Source organism: Penicillium diatomitis, assembly GCF_028827545.1.
Source record: "Penicillium diatomitis strain IBT 30728 chromosome Unknown utg000002l_segment0_segment0, whole genome shotgun sequence".
NCBI classification, from domain to species: Eukaryota; Fungi; Ascomycota; class Eurotiomycetes; order Eurotiales; family Aspergillaceae; genus Penicillium; species Penicillium diatomitis.
The window spans coordinates 1,751,439-1,772,499 of NW_026623174.1; the positions used below are offsets into that span (position 1 = coordinate 1,751,439).

The 21,061-nt window shown below is 52.2% G+C and overlaps 6 protein-coding genes across 6 annotated transcripts; 1 reads left to right on the plus strand and 5 right to left on the minus strand.

Annotated features, from left to right (window-relative positions):
• Nucleotides 1-321: 321 nt before the first annotated feature.
• Nucleotides 322-1,761, minus strand: N7539_001729 (DNA replication factor Cdt1 C-terminal domain-containing protein; the record flags this gene model as incomplete). The annotated part of the gene is made up of 1 exon (XM_056931332.1): nt 322-1,761. One exon carries the CDS (start codon nt 1,759-1,761, stop codon nt 322-324), a length of 1,440 nt encoding a protein of 479 aa, XP_056793363.1.
• A 985-nt stretch (nt 1,762-2,746) lies between these two features.
• N7539_001730 (uncharacterized protein) lies at nt 2,747-3,456 on the minus strand (the record flags this gene model as incomplete). The annotated part of the gene is made up of 3 exons (XM_056931333.1): nt 2,747-2,950; nt 3,182-3,273; nt 3,345-3,456. The coding sequence occupies 3 exons, from the start codon at nt 3,454-3,456 to the stop codon at nt 2,747-2,749; spliced, it is 408 nt and encodes a 135-aa protein (XP_056793364.1).
• A 1,390-nt stretch (nt 3,457-4,846) lies between these two features.
• On the minus strand, nt 4,847-5,474 carry N7539_001731 (uncharacterized protein; the record flags this gene model as incomplete). Its single annotated transcript, XM_056931334.1, has 2 exons — nt 4,847-5,163; nt 5,252-5,474. The coding sequence occupies 2 exons, from the start codon at nt 5,472-5,474 to the stop codon at nt 4,847-4,849; spliced, it is 540 nt and encodes a 179-aa protein (XP_056793365.1).
• Nucleotides 5,475-7,227: 1,753 nt separating this feature from the next.
• N7539_001732 (C2H2-type zinc finger protein) lies at nt 7,228-9,360 on the minus strand (the record flags this gene model as incomplete). Its single annotated transcript, XM_056931335.1, has 2 exons — nt 7,228-7,401; nt 7,459-9,360. 2 exons carry the CDS (start codon nt 9,358-9,360, stop codon nt 7,228-7,230), a joined length of 2,076 nt encoding a protein of 691 aa, XP_056793366.1.
• Nucleotides 9,361-11,026: 1,666 nt separating this feature from the next.
• On the plus strand, nt 11,027-11,248 carry N7539_001733 (uncharacterized protein; the record flags this gene model as incomplete). The annotated part of the gene is made up of 1 exon (XM_056931336.1): nt 11,027-11,248. One exon carries the CDS (start codon nt 11,027-11,029, stop codon nt 11,246-11,248), a length of 222 nt encoding a protein of 73 aa, XP_056793367.1.
• An 8,341-nt stretch (nt 11,249-19,589) lies between these two features.
• On the minus strand, nt 19,590-21,032 carry N7539_001734 (putative Golgi transport complex component Cog5; the record flags this gene model as incomplete). The annotated part of the gene is made up of 1 exon (XM_056931337.1): nt 19,590-21,032. One exon carries the CDS (start codon nt 21,030-21,032, stop codon nt 19,590-19,592), a length of 1,443 nt encoding a protein of 480 aa, XP_056793368.1.
• Between the last annotated feature and the right edge of the window lie 29 nt (nt 21,033-21,061).

Consider the following 21,061-nt stretch of genomic DNA (forward strand, 5'->3'; position numbering starts at 1 on the left):
TCACAAATGTCTCGCATTGAGGTACGAGCGGAGCGTCCTTGTCCATTTCTCTCAACTTCAGCCTCTACAGAGTAGATCGAAAATTTGTCAAAGAGAGTGACATTAACTAAGATGTGAGATTGCCCATAAGAGGCAAGGTATCTGTACTACAAGTGTATGATGATAAACAAACATGAGTCCATAGTGGAGGGTATCGAGGCGACAAAAAAGAACGCTGGAATGCAAGGTCGCGAGCAGTAGCAAGCTTCGCGGATGAGATGCTCAACAGTCGCAAAAAGGAGGAGTTGATGATCCTGTTCGCGGTAAAAATAACTCAGAACTTCAGATTTTCAAGATGATGCTCGGCGTGCAGGCCGAGGGCTTCTCCCATTCAGCCTTAACCTGTGCCACTTTGGCCCCGAGTTGATTGATCTCAATGTCCTTGCAGGACTTGAGGACAACGGAGCGAATATCCTTTACTGTGACCATGGTGACCCAATGACCCGCCACGCGAGGATCGGCCAGAATCTCAAGACAGGCCTCGACCTCCTCGCGAGGAATCGGGGATCGAACAGAATCACGGACGTGATCGATCATTGTGTCCATCTTGAATGGCTTGCGTTGACTCGCAAAGAGTGCCTTGATACCTGTACCCGTGTAGGCAGGCGGACGTAAAAGAGCCAAGATTCCTGCTACTTCTTCCACGTGGTCCGCGGCCGATCGAAGAGTCATTTCTTTCTTCGTGGGTGCTGGGGGTAATTTCGACTGGCGGAGCTCCTTATTCTTGATGCGGTCAAGAAGACTCTGTCGACGGTTCAGTGGGGAAGCGAGAGATTTGTGCTCGCTAGCCTCGGTCTCGGCACGCAGCTTTTCGGTCTTCATCCGAATGACACCGGATCGCAAGTCTTGCAGACGCTGTTGACCTTTCTTGAAGGCAGTGAGTGGCGTGAGAGATTCATGAATAGGGGTGAGACCAAGCGACTCTAAGAAAAGCGCGGGGCGGTCCTCTTCCTTGGCCGTCTCGAGTGAGGGTTCTGTTTGCTCCCAGAGCAAGTCAAGCGCCTGCTCAAAGGCATCCTGGAGCACTGACGGCTGTTCATCGATTTGCACATGTCTCTCCAGGCACACCTTTCCCAACCCGTAGTTGGCCAAACGGTACGCGACATCTTTCGCCCTGATGCTGCGCTCCCAAACCCACAAGAGACGCTGTAAGTCCTTGGGCTGGACCTTGCGTTTCTTCCATATCCGCGTCACGCTAGGCAGAAACTCTCGGAAGTCGGCGGGCGAAACGGGACCGTTGTGCGCAATGTGAATCGAGAGTGCTTGAACAAATGCCGAATGGAGGTGCAAGAAATCTTTGACACAAGGTGCTCGCGGCGCAAGCGGTGCATCGGAAATGGCCTCCTCTAGATTGATCGTACGTTTCTTGGAGGGTGTATCAGGGACTTCGGGAACAGTGGCCGCAACGGTCGAAACACGGGTACGGCGACTTGGGGTGCGCTTTGGAGAGGCGTAATGTCCGCTTCGGGGAGAAGCGACCGTCAATTGACTGAATTTCAAGGTTTTGGAAGGTGTGTCAGCCTCCACGTCGACTGATTGACGACCGGCACTGTCGAAGTTCTCAAGCTCCTGCAGTTTCCTCTTCTTCGAGGGCGACACCGGCAAAGTCGCCGGCTTCTTCGCAGAAAGAACAGGCGTGACACCGGCCTTGGTTGCCCGGCCAAAGCTGTGAATGGCAGGCTGTGCCTGGAGTGAGACCGTGGATCTGGAAGTGCGCGGCATCGCGGCTGCAAATTTACTGTGTTTCCGGGAGCAGGAGAGCTGCGTTGGTGGTCGCGACCGGGGATCACAGCTGAAGGATATCAATAGAGTAAGAGATACTGGGCACACGGACAACTTGGCAGGAGGTGATGCTTAGAAAGAAAGAGGAGGGTGAAGAAAGTAAAGGAAGTGAGGAAAGGGAGGAGCGGTTGCACTTGTATGTCAGGAGCACTTGACGCTCGAGTGGGAGAAAAAGCAGGGCGCGAAAAGGCCTGACGCGTCGCGAGCGCGCGCGTTAGTCCGTTTCGGGTTTAATGAACGCGTCGGGCAGATGACCCACGTGAGAACCACTTCCTGCAGGAGTACGGTACCTATAAGTCTGGACTTTGAGGACTTGGAAAAGAGCGGTTGTTCAGAGATGAATGATAAAGTCTAGTAGCTGTATCGCCAAAATTTTCCGGATATTAACGCCTCTATTTATGAGATCACATAGCGCTGTAGAATATTTCAGGTTGTGGGGTTCAGCATCTTGGTCACTATGGAAATCATGCGGCATGGGAATGTCGCGGCGGGAGATCAGCCAAGCTACAGCACGTGTTATTGAATCTCCGAGCATTCGAGCCCGCGTACCCTCCACGCGGGGAGAGCTGCGTGCAAAACCACCAAGACCTCGACTTATCGAGGCTGCATCACAAAGGACTGGAAATCATTGCGCTACGATGAAGAACAAGCATGTGACGCGACATTATCTATGCCAAGACACATGAACCCCGTCAACTACAGTGGTGTAAAAGTACGAGAAAGAAGAGCTATGCGCATTGATAATTGTTCGAAAGTTCATTAAATCATCATAATGATAATAATAAGATCGCGGGAAACCCGAGTACCCAGGTAGTCCAGCTAGGCATTGGGTAATTATCAATCTCCAGGTCTCGCCATTGCCATTGTTTGATGGTGTTCACCCCAACCTTGCAGTGATTTCTGTTTCCTCGCAAAGGTCAAGATTTCAAGACTTTCCACTGAACCACCCTGAAACGGTGCCCTTGGCCTCGGCGGCCTTCTGCTCCACAGTGCGGTCGACCTTGTCCACAGTGGAGTTGAATTGATCACGAGCCTCCTTGCCGTAGTTCTCAAGCTGCTTCTTGCCCTCCTCCAAGTGCTGCTTGCTGTTGTCGAGGGTCAGGTTGGCCTTCAGGCGGGCGTTGTCAATCTAGAGATGATCATTAGCATTGAAGAGCAGATTCAGGGCCACGTAGATCGGGAGTGTGGATGAATGCGGGACGAAAAAGTTGGAAGGTCGGAGAGATCTTCAGGTGGAGAACAGCAACGCGAGCAGGAATCGGAAGATCCGCGAAACGGTATCGCGAGTACAAACACACAGGGATTTTCCAGCGATGAGAGGGGAATAGTCCGGGAATAAAGATGGGCTAGAAGGACTTACAGCCTCGCCGACGTCAGCACCGGCGTTCTTGGCGGTCTTCTCGGCGGTGTGATCAGAAGTAGGAAGCTTCTCACGGGCCTTGTTGGCGTCAACTAATCGCGAACAGCCACAATTAGCATCTCAATTGGTCACATAAGGCCAATCACCCGGACGGGAAACGTACTCTTCATCTCATTCTTTGCGATCTGGGGATCGCCGCCCGCACGGTACAGGTAGTAACCGCCGGCACCAGCCGCGGCGAGACCGAGGTAGAGACCAGTACGAGGCTTGGACATGATGATGGATGAAAGAGGGAGGTAGGTAGCGGTGATGGAAGGGATGGGATGATGGAGGTTCCGAAAAGATTGAGGTGGTTTTCAGGATGATGATCAGTAGAGTTTCCTCGAGTCTTTAAATAAAGGGGAAGATCTGTTCAATGCAGTCGATGTCAACGTTAAATGACGGAAGAACAGGCTGGGCGCTTCGGAACCGGGCTGTGGCAGTCACCAGACGGGGACGGGGACGATGACGTCTTTTCGAGAGCTCTTCCGTTGCGGACTGGGGAACTTTGGGTCCTGCATGATGTTTCCTGCGATGGGGGCTACTACTAGTAAGTACTAAGTAGTACAGGTAGTGGTACCCAGTTACCCCACTGTCCACTGCCAGTACCCACTGATCCAGTGTACCAGTGAGCCTGTAATATACAATTGTTAAGTGTTGACGCATTAAGACTTTGAGCATGGACTCTGAATACGTCATGTGCCGTAATGCAGGTATAGCGGTACGCACTACACAGTTACAGTGCCTGGACATTAGTTTTCATACGATCTACAGTACATTGGAGCGAATGATTCTGCCGGCAATTAATCTCGGATGCAATCAGAGGTCTTTACAAGATCCACGCACCATTACCAGAGCCATGTCCTGCCAGATAGATCGGCGGTATAAAGGCGGTCGCAAAGCACAGGCACCATCATATGAAAACTACTTTACTACTACCTAGGCAGTGAGCACTGTAGGACCGTAGCTAAAGTAGTATCTAGTATCGAACCTTAATATTAGGTTATATGCCCGACTTAGGTACTACATCTTAGCCCACGGGCGGGAGCCATGTAGTTACTAGGTGTATAAATATATGTAGTTATCCGCAACTCCGCATAGTGCCCTCTTACCCCACATGTGTAGAGCTATACTCAGTATACTATAGTGGTATTTCAGAAGGTTAAATATGACCTAAACAAATTAGCTACTCAGCTTACCAAGGAGATATCTAATAGTTCCGAGACGAATCAGATCGTGAAATAATCTGGTCATTGACGTTTGATTCCAGGGTAGATCATACGAGCAAAGGGAAGGGTGACTCTAATGAGTCAAGATATTGATAGCCGCCATCGACAGCTAGAGGTTAACCAGGTAGTAGGCAGTGTATCAGACAAATGGTCACATTTTCCTGCCTGCCTATATGTATCCATATTTAAAGCCATATGCAATACATGAAATGAAGATCATTCTTCGACCACATCACTTGCAGATGACAGCAGATCTTCAGGAGACCCTAAAACAAGTCATCGTTTTTCTTGAAAAAGGTACCAAATTCAGCAAGTTACTCACTTGGGATTGCACGGCATTGAATGGCCGCCTTTTCGAGGGTCTTACTCGACTGGATCGCACCAGTGAGGAGAATATTCAACAAGCTCCATAGGCGCCAATTTTGGGATTCTGTATGATATCGTAGCTGGCAATGGCGATGTTGCTGGCAACGTCAGCTAGCAGAATCGCATTGGCGACCCAGGCAGCTGCTCCAAGGCTTCCCGCAACTTCGCCCGCAAAGGGAAGGATCATCAGAACGGCAGAGATGACCGTGATGATGAGATTGGCTTTCTGTTTCTCTTCCTTTTTTTCTGTTGCTCTCCAATTTCCTTGACGCTGGCCATCCGCTCTTGACGTTTTGGGCAAGCCTGGAAACAGGGGTAGCCAACGCTTGGACAGCGTCCGAATCGTCGCTTTCCAAGAGGGAGTGGGACATATCAGCCCAAGTCGAGACAATGTCAGCCTGGAGTCTCTCAAATAGTGATAGAGCATTTGCATCACTAGCCTTGGGATTCGAAATGTCAGGGTCTTTTTTGGCATGAGGGTAATCCAAATGCTTGACGTTGTTATTGTGACAGGCTTGTCCGCCCAAACGCAGATTGGGTATGCACCAGCGCTCACTGGTTTCCACTTCCGAAATCTCGACCCATGATTCTTGCACACCGTATTGAGGAAGTAATTGATCATAGAAGCCCGTCTTGTTGACCAAGGTGTACTTGATCATCCACTCACCATCATCAGTGTAATGCTAGCATAACTCAGGATCCGACCAGCCATCACCAGACCTTCTCGAGCACTGACCTACTCTTTGTCAAAAATGAGAGTCTCGATGGCCTTTGAAACCATGTCGCGCATATGCTCCTCATAGTAGCCGAAGTCCTTGACATAGCTAGAAAGAATTAGTACCAATAGATATAGCTCCACAGAGTCGACGCGGTTGGTCCATCTCCGTAGAGTTGATACAGCCGATGTGGTTTTATAGAGTTGATGCGGTTGATGCAGCTCTATTGAGCTGATAGGGATGGAAGAGTAGGGGAGAAGGACTAGATACTAGATAAAATGCCTTGAACCGGGATTTCAGCCAGACTATGCTCCTCCATTTAGTATAGGTTCACTATATGCTGTTTTGTAAGTCGACGTTGTGAAAGACGGTCTTTTGCTCCTTAACCACAATCTTCAAACCTACTACATAGTACATACACATCATACTTCCGAAATTACTAGTCCATCCAGTCATTCCGTGGTGAATCCTATAAGGTAGTAGACAGCTGGATGGCAGCAATACCGACAGCAGGAAGTGTGACTAGACTTGATTTCCCCCTTTTGTGACGATATTGTGGAATTTCCAAGATCAATGTGACTGCATTGAGAGACCAATTTGTATTTTCCGAACCTCACTACAACTCATATTCATGGATTTAACCTAGCGTATCATCTGAACCATTGAGAGGCCGACAACCTATACCTAGAGGAAATAACCACAAGGAACCAAGAAATAGTCAAGCAGGGCATGAGAAGGGAAAAATTGAAAGTGGTCTCAACGATGTGTATGATAAGACAAGAGGCAGGAACTGAAAGATGTCGTCTCTGGCAACATTTCACAAGCTCAACTTGAGAACAGAACAGAATGAGGGGGCCACAAGAATCGCCTGTCGATAAGCGAGTAATAAGAATCCCCACAAATAATAGACAGGCACAGAAAGCCCCATCGCAAGCAAAGGAGCAGTAAAAACTCAAATTCAACAAGCAACCAGGCATGACCACAGTCCAGGGCCACCAAAAGGTCCGAAGGTTAAAAAGGCAAATGAAAAAGAGACACTGGGCCGTCAAAAAAGTGGAGACTTGATACGAAAAGGAGGCTGATGGAAGACATGGACCGCACCAGACCCAAAGTCATCGAAGAAATCGGGTATTAAATGCACGCGCGATGCCATTCAAAGACTCCTGCCCACAACGCCAGACGATGCAGCAGAATACCCGGAAACTGCGCATTTGAGCAAAAAACACACGGGGAACTCCGAAACAAATAACCCAAGCACGAGATAGAAGGCAAGTCAGGTTCGAAACTGGATAGGCCAGAACACAAGAAGGAGAACGGAAAAGAATTCCAATTTCGTTTATCGAGTCATCAAGGTCATTACTTCGTCAATGGCAGATCTGCCTGCCTCCCGAGTTGTAATAATTGTTCCAGGGGAGGAATATCGAAGAAAGGAAACAATGCGTTTTGCGTCTTCAGTTTGGATAAAGGAAGATGGACGGTGAGAGTGGTGATGGTGCGATTGGATCACTGTGAAGACCGATAGACGCAGTCGCCCATTCTCGGAGGGAGGAATAGGGATTGGAGGAGGTTAAGAAATAAGAGAGCGAAGTATGTCGTGGCAAGAGAGAAGGGGGATTGAGGGGAACGTCCGGACTGCCAATACGCAGGCCGATACAAGCATACTTCGTATATTGCAGGAGAGGAACGACAGGCGCCGTCACATGTACATTCGGGCTGTGCTTTTATCTTCGCTGGTAGCAACGGCAACCAAAGCTTCCAGCCGGCCCATGCCATTGCCACGTGCGGCCATGTGTGAATATACCTCGGTTCGAGGCTCTCGTTCGGTGGGACCCGGGTAGCCGTCAGAATGAGATGCTTGTCGCCCACAGATCTAAGACGACATTAGTATCCGAGGTGGGGGCCGTCTGCTCGAGGAAAGAGGTCCTACCGGTTGGGGGTGATGTTCGGATGGCATGGTGGCATCGTGCGGTTCGATGAATCCGCTGCTGTGAACAATGGCTGGATGATACTCCACCGAGGCGGTAGACGGGGTGTGAACACCTTCACTGCTGCTCGAGTCTTCGGGAGACATCTGCGCCGGGCGACTACTGGTGGACAGGTTGGAGGTGTGGCCACGATGCTGCTCGGGACTTCTCTCAGCCGTGGGAGGGAATGTAGGTTGATACGAAGATGAGGGTCGAGACGAGACATTTTGGAGCTCGGCAATGGTCTGCTGACTCCACTGACTGGCGTCTCGAGACCCGCGGCGGTCTCGGATATCGAGGCCGGTGAGACCGTGATGCAGACCCATGTCCCATGATACGTGGCCGCGGCGATGGCCAGGACCGGAGATTGGAGGTGCAGGCCTCACCAGCGGAGCCCCATAGTTGTAGCCAGAGCCAAAGCTATGACTTGGTGTATGTTGATGGGGTGGAGGGGCTCGGTACTGGTGATCCACCAGCATTGGGCTCGATTTGCGGGTCGGCGGAGTGAGAGGTCGATGCTGCGAGACGACTTTGTCGAAGCTTTCAATTCCCGGAAGGCGGGGCGGTTGATCAGCAACATTGCTGCCGGGTCCGTTACCGATCTCGCCAGGTCCTGCAGGTCCTGCTTGGGGTCCATGGACACTATCCGGTGTTTGGTAGTGGCTCAACCCACTCGTAGAGGGTCGTCCGAAGACCGGATACGTGGAAGGGTGCCACGTGCGTCTCCGCATCTCCGCTTCGGCAGCACTCAGAGTGCTCTCGTCTCTCGACGCCGGATAATTGGTACTGGTAGGGCTGGCAAAGACCCCAGCGGCATTGGCGTAGGGATGATGAACAGTGGGTAAGCCATAGGGAGGAGGATAGGCACCGTTATGCTGGGCGAGGAAGGGATTGCTGCTCGAAGGAACGGATAGTCGGCGGGCCGCAGTCTTCCCCTCCCAGAACCCATGTGTTGCGGCGGATGACATGGAGGGGGCATATTGCGGACTGGCGGATGGGCCTGCAGCGTAGGCATGCGACGGGGTGTATGGTGACCCGCCACCAGGGGGACCAGGCAACCCGCGATTTTGACCAGGCGGCGTGCTGGGGGGCTCTCCCATAGTATCCAATCCTAGGCGGGCTCGACCCGCGGGGTCATTCGCCATGATAAGGGGCGGGGGTCGTCGCCGAAGCTCCGGCGCCTGGCTGAAGGTGGACGCAGTTGAGGCGATACTCGACGTCGACAGGTTACGACTGTGGCCCCGACTGTGGGCACCCTGACTACCTCCAGTCCCGGCACGCGCCCGGCCGGTCGGACGCACTCGATCGGTCCGCACCTGGCGTTGAAAGCGAGTGCCCGTTGCCGCCAATGAATCTCCGGGGATCTCCTCGTTGACGTGCACCGTTTGCGCATGCTGTCGCAAGTTGTCCAGTCGTGAGAATCGACGAGAGCAATGACATTGGAAGGGCCGCTCGCCCGTGTGCTTCCGGATGTGGCGGGCCAGATGCTCGCTGCGAGTGAAGCTTAGGTTGCAAGGCGGGAAATCTGTACAAAAGAACCGTTGTCCCTTTTTCTTCTTTGACGGAGGTGCGCCGCCCGGTTCGGTCTCTTGGTCGGATCCATCTCGTTCTCCGTCCGAGTCGACATTCATCGCATCCTCCGACACTACCGAACTCGTTCTCGCATGTCCCGCGGCGGAAGGCCGTGCTGAACCGGATCCTCGATTTGACTTGGTGCTGGTCACATCTGGTTGTTGATCTGCAGGAGACGATCGATCTGATGTGACCGAGACGCCAATCGATGTTGCACGGGGAGTTTTTGTGCCGTCCATGGTGTGATCTTCGGTTGAGGCCAAGGTGTTGTTGATGGGGTGAAAAGAGGTCATGGGAGGCGACGTAATCCGGCGGAGGCGAGTGATGTCAAATTATGATCGCGCCGGAGATCTGGAATCACACAGACGAGAGACCACGGTCGCGAAGCCGACAATGACCTGGTCCACGTCACTTGGACTACAGATCCCGGAATCCAGCGGGGAGAAGTTTAATTTTTTTCCCCTTTTTGGGGGGGGGGGGGTCTGTTTTGGACCGTTCCAGGTGTGCGAACGAAAGGGCCTGGACGGAGAAACCACAGTAAAGAAGGAACGAATGATGGAAAGATTAGGTTTTGTCGGCTGCCAGAATATGCGCATATCGCTTTCATTTAGTATATAGTCATCACATCATCAAAGCGGATCATCGAGGGTCGGGACAGGGGAAAAAAAACCCCCGTGGATGTGGAAAGGCAAGACGATCCACTGGAGGAGGGGGGGGGGGGGGGATTTTGCAACACGTACAGTTTGGCGGAGCGGTTTGGGATATTTGCCACCGCTTTCCAGCTCTCAGACACCCTCGTGAGAGAGCCTCGCAGCAAGAGGGGAAATAGGTACGCAGGAGAGGGCGGGGGGGGGGTGGAAAAGAGTGGAGGAGGGGAAGAGATGGACGGCCGTAAACGTGACGGAGAGTGGGGGGAAGGGCGAGGAGAGCCAGAGAGCACGAGAGAGAGAAGACGAGGAAAAGAGAGAGAGAGAGAGGGAGGGAGGGAGAGAGGAAGGGAGAGAGGGAGAGAGAGGGAGAGACAGGGCGCGCAACGCCAGAGGGTTGTTGATGATGGAATGCACACCTTGATTTTCGTCCCGACGACGCAAGGAGTATAGTAGTGCACGGGGGAAGGGCGATGATGGAGATGAGAATGGTCGGAGAACGCCAGAGGGAACAGATCAATTAGCCGACCGTGAAGTGTATCTCTGGGCAGAGGAGGCAAACCCAGCACAGGAGCGAATGAGGCGAAAATCGACTGGGGATCAACCGGAAGGTCAAGACTGGGACAGCTGAGGAACAGACTGGGCCGGTTTGGTGGAGAATCGGAGGATGGATGTTTCAGGTTTGTGTCTGGGCGGGCTCTGCCGAGACGGATGCTCGAGGAATGTCGCCAGGGCCGAGGGAGGAAAAGGACGAATTGACGCGGTCTTGGATCTGATATATCGCGATCGCAGCCGGGGGAGGGGAGAGGGTCAGCGGCAGTGGACTGGGGGGAACTGGACTGGGCAGATGGCCGGCACAGCAGAACAGGACGATCGAATCACCAGGCCACGAAGGGCACGATTCGGAAGGAGAACGGATGAGCTAGAAGGGAATCGTATCGATTCGACCAGCCAGGGTCGAGATGCGATTTTGTATGTACCCGAGCGGAGTCCAATTAAATATAGCAGCAGTGCAGGATATGTACTATGTACTTGATGGAGTACCGGGGAAGTACTCGGGGCCACGGGCCAGTCTCTCTGTGGTTGTGTATGCGCAAGCGCGTAGACGAGGAATGTGGCACGGTATCGATGCGGGATGGCCACCAGAGAGGATGGTCAGATGGGTCAAGAAGGGCAGGTGGAGCGGGTGAAGAGGGACAGGGTGTACGAGAGGGCACATGTACAGTTCACGTTCAGTGAAGCAAGGCCACACGGGGAGAAAGGGAAAGAGGGAGAGAGGTAGAAGGAGAAGAAGGAGAAGAAGGAGATGATGATGAAGAAGAAGAAGAAGAAGAAGAAGAAGAAGAAGAAGAAGGAATTAATGCAGACGGGCGAAGGAAGGAAATGGGATGTGGTGGTGTGTATTGCGGAGTGCGTACTGCGTAGTAGAGTCAGTCGTGGTGGTAATGGACCAGATCCCAGTGGCAGACTGGAAGCAAGAGTTCAGGTTGAGCCGAGGGGGAGTCGAGAGGTGTTTGGTCGACCGCACGACTGAGCAGATCCAGTGGGTTTGCCCCGAGCCAGGAACCAGCAGATCGCGGATGGGGCAGTGGTGACGACGAGAAAGGAGGCTGTTCGGGATGGAGGGGATGTTGGAACCCCAACCACCAGCGATCCCCACGTCGACGGGCGAGTTTAAGGTACTGAACTTCGATGGGACTCGGTGGACTCGGTGGACTCGATGGACTCGATGGACTCGAGATTCGAGACAGTCGTTCTGGGCCGCAGCAACCGGTGTCGGCGGTACAAGGCACGGTGGAGCCCAGGACGTAACCATAGCAGATGTAGCAGATGGTACAGAAAGTATGGAATATGGGCTATGGACTCGAACGAGTTTCAGACTTCCAGTCTATGCGGTCTGCAGAGTAGGAGGGTGTATAGAATGGAGACGTAAAAAGGTTGGATGTACTGATGTAGTATGGCTAGGTATGGAGTATGCAGTACTAACAGACTATGGACTGGTGCCGTGAGAGTTTCATCTGCTGCATGGCATGTTCCATTTGGTTGTCACGTCGGAGTGGATAGATAGGTCACGACTACAGACTTGGTCGACGTTGGAAGGCTACCGCGACGGCCGACGATACCATGGTTCCAAAGCATGGATCATGTATGTACAATAGGTGAATCGAGCGGCCGGGGGGAGTTCACAGGTCCCACTGCTGTACAGGGTACACTTGGATAGACAACAGCTTCTTTTGACTATTGCGAATCGACCGTCCGTCTCACCGGCACTGAGCTACATAATGAGATTGCAGACCATGCAACCGGCGCTGACCATTGATCTAGGTCCCGGGTCGAAAACAGTAGACCAGGCCTCGTGGAGGTGGACTCTCGAGCCTCAAAGAGCTTGGCTTTTCTGATACTGTCTCGCGCAATTTTCTGGGATAACGTTCCAATTGTAACGCGCCCCATATAGTTCGTGAAACTACAGTACCTCACGGTGGCCGCAGGGTGCGTACTGGATAGTGCATACTTAGACTCACAGTGCTAGTAGTGCCAGCATACGATGAGTACATACTATGACTATAGTACTATACCTGGCAGGTTGGTAACCATATGAATCAACTCGGTTGACGGAATGATCAGGGTAGAAAGCACGTCGTACAGCTGTCCACCATCGCTAACCCTCAGCCTGGATCCATGCCCTACCCAGCACGTTTCCATGGGCGCCGATTGCGTTTCCCCCAGCACCCAATCGCCTTCTATGCCACATCCCATACAATCATGTCACGAAGATCATGCGCTCGTGTACTGTTGATGTCAACCTGGTGGAAGTGGCCCTGGTCCTCGGGCACGCTAGGCCAAGCGCGGCGGTTCGGGGATGGATCGACTCAAATCTCGACCCTCGCACTGCGAACCTTGTTCACGTTTCCACTACCTCGCTCCAGGCCCCAAGGTTTGGAAGACTTCGAGGCGCCAGGTGCCAGGTGCCAGGTGCCAGGTGCCAGAAGCCAGGTGCCAGGTGTCTCCGATCCACCATCCAACCAGGCCAGAGGAAACGGAAAGAAAAGAAGAAAAAGGCACCAGGCACCAGATATGATGATGTACCGTGCATGAGTGCATGATTCATAGGGGACCCCAGTCGGACGGGTCCAGCCAGTGACCAGCCGCCAGGGGAGCCCCGCTCGGGAGGTGGTTCATGGTCATGACCTGGGCGCGCCCCACGGCAACGAGACCTGGCGAGGAGAGTTGGTCCATCATGGACGCAACTTGACTCCATTCATCATTTCGAGCGTGACCCACAAGTAGTGCTCGACCACTCAGTCGCAGTATCTATGGCAAAAGGTTGACCTCGGTCAAGCAAAGCGACAAGCACGTCTGCCGAAAAAACAATGATCGAGATTATCGAGTCGATGCGCTGCATGCCGCATGGGATATATACCATTCAGCGAGGATCCAGGTGTTTGCGGAGGGAGGGAGAGAGAGAGAGAGAGTGTGTGTGTGTGTCTGTAAGTATGTGCGTGCGTGTGTGATTGTGGTTGTGGTGGAGAAAGCACGGTTGAAGTCATGATGGCGCCAGCTTATTCATGGATGATGGCGCATGCTCCGAGCATCCGGCCGCTAGCGTCGCGGACGAATCAGTGCGGATGTTTGGGGTGCATATGTACAGTACGATCCTCCTACGGTGGACCCTGGAAGGACCAAGTCCAAAGTCGGAGTACGCAGTTACGCACTACCTGGTACGCAGTAGTAAGGTACTATGAGTACTAATGGACGATTGTACATAGTAACTATGTAGTATAGTAACTATGTAGTATGTACTATGTAGTATGTGGTCATGTTCTGCTACTCCTGTAGTGTACAGTGTACACCTCTCGATCTTGAATCAGCCACCAAGGTCCTGGCACTCCTGCAGCCGCCTTCAGGGCTCTCTCTCTATGGAATGGGTTGCCAAGACGAGGATTGTTTGGTTAGCAGAGTGGGGCACTTTCCAGGACGAGGAGCCGAGAAACCCGAAATTCATGGAAAGCAAACCCCCAGAGGGGAAAAACGAAAAAAAAAAAAAAGAAAGAAAGAAAAGAAAAGACAAGCGTGGCAGCCGACCGGTCGAGACCGTTTTGGCTGTGGGCGGAAGCCGAGGGGTGTCCACCCACTCGTGGGTTATCGCGACGGAGGCAACGGACGCATCGGACGCATTGGACCTGATTCCTCGCATTTCTCGGGGTCTGGAGTCTGGACACTCTGGACAGCAGAGGCCACGGGACCGCGGCCATGGTAATGCGATTGAATTTGAGACCAGGCCCTGGTGAAGTTGTTCGTCTGACATCTTCTCCTCCAGCTATGGTTCAAGATTGCACAAAGACCTGCGTCCAAGGTCCAACCTGTTCGTCATCGGGTCTCTTAAGTCAAAAGGGGTTCTACTCAATATTAATCCATTCATTCCTTGTCGACGGTCTCTGAACTTTCGACTCGTTACATTTTCCTTCTTTGGGAGATGGGTTTTCCATCTTGACCCTCGTTCCTCGCCATGCGTATCCTTCCCCTCCCCCTCCTCCCCCTCCTCCCCTCTTCCTTCCCCACCCACACCACCCCTTGCATCAACGGCAGAGCGTACGTCTTCCTTTGTATCTCGTCTGATCAATCATCAGGGCAGGCAAAGATAGACGGTCTAACACAGAGCTCACATTAAGCTTAACAGTACACCCAAGCGTACCTGGGCCCATGTGACCATACCCGGTCACACCAGGAGACCTGATTGAACATCACTCACCTCTACAAGAAACAACCCGTCCTGTCGATCAATCCTCGGGATATCTTCGGGTGAGAGAAACCACGCATCCGGACAGATTCATCGACTCTCGAGGAAAGGTCTGAGACTACGATGCTGCACAGTGCACACGGGAAGAACGTTGAGATCTGAGGTCATCGCCCGATCCTAGTGTCTTCGTCATACTTCCTCAGCTTCCCCGAGTGGGTCACCCTGGTTACGCAGGCGGCAGCACTCTGGAAGAGTGTAGTCGCAGAGTCTGTACTTCTGCAGTACAGTACTAACACAGGGACCTAATTACCTGTGTCAGAAGCAGACCCTGATTCCGAACGATCCGCCCCTGGACCTTGACCTGGACCTCAAGGGAGTTTTTACCTTGGTAACGCGTCTATTGTGGATTTCTCTGCTCGTCTTTTCCCACTGCCACACATGAGATCAAGACTGTTCATCAATCACTCATCAGTCTCCCAGCAAGTCGCACAGGTCGATAGAAAGAACCACCTGCACGGCAACGATGGTCGTGGTCAGAAGGTGTGTTTCAAAAGGCAACTCGGGTTGCAGCCTTGCAGGTTTCGGAACCAGGCGAAACGGATCCCGGGCCTGCCTCTCGACCCGTACTTATCAGCTTACCATCGCATAACTGGATGAAGATACATTCAAGAAGTTGCGATGTTGAAAAAAATAAAAATAAAATTTAGGAACAGCATCCATGCTTGGCATGCTATGGTCAATCGGCCATACAGTATCTGATTGTATTCATTTCCTTCGAGGTGGTCTAGTCAGGTACTAACAGCAGATGGGCGCAATGATCATTCCATTGCAGCTGGAGACTGCAGAGACACAGAAAGTTTCGTCGATAACGAGAGGTTCTGAGGTACTCATTCTACCCCACCTCATCAGGAATTTCCCCGAGACAGGATCGATTTTCAGAGATCCTCCATCTCACTTGTCGAGTATCTGGATATTGTACTCTCGATGATTCTCCCGGGTACTGCTCTTGCTGACTTGAGTATGATGCGCATTCTCAACGAGAAGAAGATGTACCCGCGTAGAGAGTAGGACAGCTTACTTCATGTTGTTTTCACTGACCTCTTTCTTGGACAACCAATCTCATCGGTCCCTCCCCGCTCTAGCTGCCTTGAAATGGGGGAGGGGGAGGGGGAGCTGCAATCTTGGAAACGGGCGTCTTATCGGTGGGGAAAACATGCGACTCGCCGCAGTAGCTTGCAAAATACCTACTAAACTAAACACTCTACCTGAACCCGGGACATTGAATGATACTTCCAGGTAGGCGGGGTGGAGGGATGATCATCGAGTGGAGCTCGTATTGTACGTGGTCTGTACAGCCTACCGATCCAGTGCCGGCGGAGAGAGAGAGAGAGAGAGAGAGAGAGAGAGGTAAGACTGGAGGAAAAGGCTTGCATGACGACAGGGTGAATCTCTGATCCATGGTACGCGGGCACGTCCCGAACAAGCGTAGTATATAACGCTAAAAAGGATAATATGCCTACTCTTGCAGGTGAGTCTTCGACACCAATTACCACAACCCCTTCTCCTAAGGTGGGACCCATTGAACAGAGTTTGTGGAGCTCACCTGTTCTTTTCTCTAGGACGATATCCCCAGAGTCGGGTGCAGTCTCTTGCATATCATTGAATTTGAAGCCTTTGGGTTTCCAACAGTAGCACCAACACCATCATTTACGTCAGGACACAACCACAAATGTGGACGTGAGCGGGCCCAGGCGTAGAGAGGCATGATCGGATGGGCAACCAGTAGTGACTCCATGAACTTACTCGACAGGAAATTTGATGAAAGACACAGGGCAAGCATTCGCGTATTTCAATCTGCAGGTGTTGATTGTTTGGGTTTGATCGAGGTGTTTTAACGCCACCAGGGACCCGCATGATGTGCTTCATTCGAAGTTCCTTTGGCGCTACTCGTCCTCGAGATGGTGGAACAGTCAATGTTCCTTTTCCGAGGAGGAATCATGGATATCTCCTGTTGTCATCTCCAAGTAGTGTGTTGGCAAACTGAACAGCTGCTCGCACCTTGGGCATCGCCTCGTTTGGCTCCCCTCTTGCCGGATCTATCCGGCAATCCTGGGGGCACCAACAACCAGGAAAGTCCCTGGAACATCTGAAGGCTGGAACACCTGGAACAGATGGCTTAAAAGCTCCGAGCCGCTTAATCGGGCTTGCGCACGCAGTAGTACCGTACCTCTTGACTTCTTGTCCTCTACTCTGCCGATCTGATTTGCGGGACCGTCGTGGCCGTGCCCAGCAATGGCCACGATCCTGCATGGCTGACCCGTTGTACAAGGGCCAGGATGTACTGTATGACTATGTGGAGCCGGGGAAGACAGCGCCGTGGCGGACAGACCGCTGGCCCTGCGAATAAGATTTGAATCCTTCTGGGAGGATTTCCAGTTTGACAGTACTGTAAGTGTACAGCTCGGAGGAGGAGGAGGAGGAGGAGGAGGAGGAGGGGTAAGGAAGGAGTTCCTCTGCCCGCGTACTCCTTTGGCATGAATCATGATGACTGGGTAAAGTAACTGTATGCACTATGCAGGCGTCTGTCAGAGCGATCGACTCGGGATCTGCAGTTCTACATGGTACGTACTACGTACTATGCCTTGTTTGTTATCCCCGCTTTTCGTAAATTTATCCAGCAGGTAACTAACTTAGTTGGAGAGACCTGCTAGTGGTAGCTGTCCGCAACCCTCTGGAGCGCATTCAGGGCGTTACCGGCACTAGCTAGTGGCTGGAGGATATTCAGCGATGTGCAGAGGGGGGATCAAAGCGTGGAAAGTTTCAGGCAACCCTACCTTTCGGTTTCAGGTCAAGTACTGATACATAAAGTATGCCCATTGCCAATTGCCCCTCGCCAACACCCCTCGCGTGCGCCACCAGAATGTGAAAAGGCACCCGCGCGGGGTTCCCTTGGCGTGGACGGATCGTGACCTGGGCCCCCGGGAAAACTCAGGGAGCAAAAAAAGCACAGGCGCAAAACTTCCCAAAAATGGTACGTAGTAGTACTTACTAACTTCAAATCGTAATCTTAGCGCCAGGGACGTACCTGCAGGGCTTATCGATGGACTTGAAAGTGGCTTGCTTATCAGGGCCGACTCCGTAATTGTCATCGAATCACCGAGGCTTGTTCGTCCAAAACGGTTATGATAAGCTACTCGCTAGCTTGGGGATTAGAACCTTTGATTCTTACCCGTGATGGATCTTGATAGATCGGCAGGTGTTGTGATCAATAAAGAACCTTAGCGTAGCAAAATCATCGTCGATTTTGGTCTTCTTCACACGTCAGCAACCTTACATTCCAACATATGACGAACAGAGAGTCTCCGAGCTGCGCTTATCTCAATATATGATGGAAGAATATATGCCTTCATTCGTATGCAGTTCAGTGCGGATCTAAGCTTGGCTCATGCAATCAGTGAAAGTGCTGGGGCTTCAAGATTGGCTTCAGATCAATAGAATTTCGGTAGTATCTACCTAACCAGTAAGGTAGGCCTTCTTCTGATACCCATCGATAAGGTAAATTAGGTAGATACGGGCATCTGCTCACGACCGGGGTGACTGTCAGACCAATACTCCCCCTCCCCCCTTCCCCCGCGCATACTGTGCGTATTCGCCCTTCTAGCGGTCAAGGCACAGGCACGCATCGAATGAATGACGGATCGAAGACCACCGCCATCGATCCGATGAAAACATGTTCTCCCACCGTGGAGGGGGGGGGGGGGGGGGGGGTCCATAATATCCATGAACAGCCAGAGTGTTCATATGGTCATGGATTACATAGACACAGGTAGAGGTACATTGACTGAACAGGGGAGATCCATGCCCTAGGCTGTCCTGCTGGAGGGCTGAGCACCGGCCGCGGGGTTTTGCAACCTGATATTCAAGAGCAAATGCACTCATCAATGGAGCCACGTCGATGGGCGCCGTGAGCTGGGCGAGTATCAACATGAGATGGGATGAGCCTGAGAATCTGTACTTGGTCCCTTGGTGCTAGTTGGACTTCCTTCCGCGTGCGTTTGTACGCCTCTTGATGTCACCAGCATCTGACACTACCTACTACCTACCTGATAGCACTACCTAGCGGTCCAGGATCTGCTAGATTGTTAGTACCGTGCTATAGACCTACTAAGGCTGGCTCGAGGCGTTAAATGCGACGAGGTGTGACTGATTTCAGGAGGCCTATCTTTTGGACCGCTGTGGCAGATTGTTGAAAAGTCGAAACAGTTTTTGTACTCATGTGATCTGGGTATTCTGGTGGAAAGACAGCAGACAACCATATATTAATGTCTTGAAAATGATCGACAAGGATAGGGTTGGTGAATATTAGCGAAGTTTTGTTTTTGAACAAAAAAAGAGAAAAAAAAGATTGAGATCCGGCTTGCTGTATAAGCTGTCAAGTAACATCACGGCCACACAGATGATTGGAAGTATTCATTTGACCTTGTTCAACCAGCTTTTGTGCAACTGGACTCCAACCACCAGAATTCCAAGTCTCAAGGGCTTGAGGCACTGAAGTGTTGACCACCTGGTACCTACCTCGCAGAGAGTCATACTTAGAATTAAATGTCTATCGAGCTGAGGTATTTTCACAGTCTAGGCGAGCGCCTTGAGACTGTTGTCGGCCCCCGGCCTTGGTGGGAGAATGCATTTGTCCAGAAGGACGAAGCTCTGCCGGATCATCAGTCGATATGAGCCCTGCTTGTGAAGATGTGCAGTCATAGGTAGAAAGAATCTGAACGTATCCTTCCGGCTGCCGTCTTTCAGCCGCTTGCAATTCCAACACCGGTACTGTGTCGTACAGACATGGATGTACTTGAAGTGACCAATGACTCGACACTGACTGGCTTCCGATGGCGCCATCCAAGAACACAACGTTGATACACAGTACCTTCCAAAGGTACAAAAGCACTTCAAATCTTGGAGGCCAGAGTCAATGTTTGCTCACAGATCATCTCAAAGATGGATATCTATTTGGTGGGTATCTCGAATTATAACGCTGAAATAATGCCTGTGTCGATCCAAGAACTGATATCAAAAGCAGGTGACTTCACTAGACCACCAGCAACGTATTCAACGTGCATGGACGAGCGAGCGATCTTCATCGGCTCAAAGGCCCAACAATCGAGCTGACCATGACAGCTGCTTCCCGTTCCCAATTGCCCGCACCGGCAACCTCCTCCTCCTCCGAGCGGGACTTGTCAGCAGAGAGACTAGCTGCCGAGATCTGGCAGGCTCGCAATACACATTGTTTGATTTCGGTCCTCAATCGATCGCGATTGGATCGTAATGTCCGAGCAGAGACACCACCGCGAGTCATGATCTCCTGGACGCGGGGACTCAGAGACGACGCGACTGAACGCCAGTAGTATGATGGCAACGAGGATGTGTCAAGCGCATTCAGCAGTGGTTGCAGCAAATTCGACTGGGAACCTCTAGCTGCACTTTCAACTCCGGTGGTTGGAGCACTGTTGGTCTCGGAATGCACCAGAAGGGGATGGGTAGGCGCACGAAGATTGCGAAGAAATGACTCTAGCGCAGCAATATCTTGACATCGGGACGCGACGTCGTTCAATGTTCGGTCCATTGTGGGAAGCTGTGAAAGGCCCTTGGCTAGACCATTGACGGATGTCATGATGGCTGTCTGCATATAGCCCTGTAGCGTGGAGAGAAAAAGGTCCGGTTTAAACTCGGCAACAGTTGCCCCATCTCTTGGAATTGGAGAAAGAAGGTACAGCGTCGCGGCCGCAGGACCTAGTCGGGCTCGCGCATCGCGAACCTGCTTGTAACTCGAAGGGGCGGGTGTTCGACTGGTAGTTGCCATGGGGCTTGCCAACGAGAACCGGTTGATGATCTGCTGCGCCCTGGCCTTGACTACATTCTCTGCAGGGAGCAGGAGCTCATTACGCAACGTGCGCATGACCTTGACTCGCTGCAGCCCATAACCTTCGTCATCCTCACCGGTAGCCGAGAACATCTGGCGCAGGCTCAGTATAGTATACGCAGCTCGCTCGAGGGCTCGGATCCCTTCCCTGGCGGTAGTCGCTCCATCAGCACCTGCCGGCGACGGTTGCCCTGTTCCCTTTCCCGTGATCTCTCCAATCTGATTCTCTAGTTGTCGGCCCAAAGTCAAAGATCGTGCAACGGCTCGTGCCAGCCGCACCGTCGCCAATGAGTTCTCCGCAGCAATCCGAGCCTCGTCTGCTGCTTTCCACTTCTGCACGACCTCCTTTTCTAATCGCTCATATCCTTGAGTGACCGAGGCGATCTGGGACCCAGCCTCTTTCAAGATTCGTTCTGCGGCTTCCGTTTGATCCCGAGTGTGCGATAGGAGAGGCAAGGCGGACTTTGTCGTCAACGTATGAATGTGGGTGTCGATTTCCTGCAGGTCAAAAAGGACCCTCGAGAGAGGGGTGGAGAGATCCAAAGGTGTGTCGGTCGCATTGTTGGTACTCAGGACGAGAGTATTTGCAAAGCTAGCTGGAGAGAAGTCTGGGTCCAGGAAGGCCTCGTAGTCGATGTAAGATGGTTCGCCTTCCACCATTTTGCAATCGATCGGCGAGCTTGAGAGTG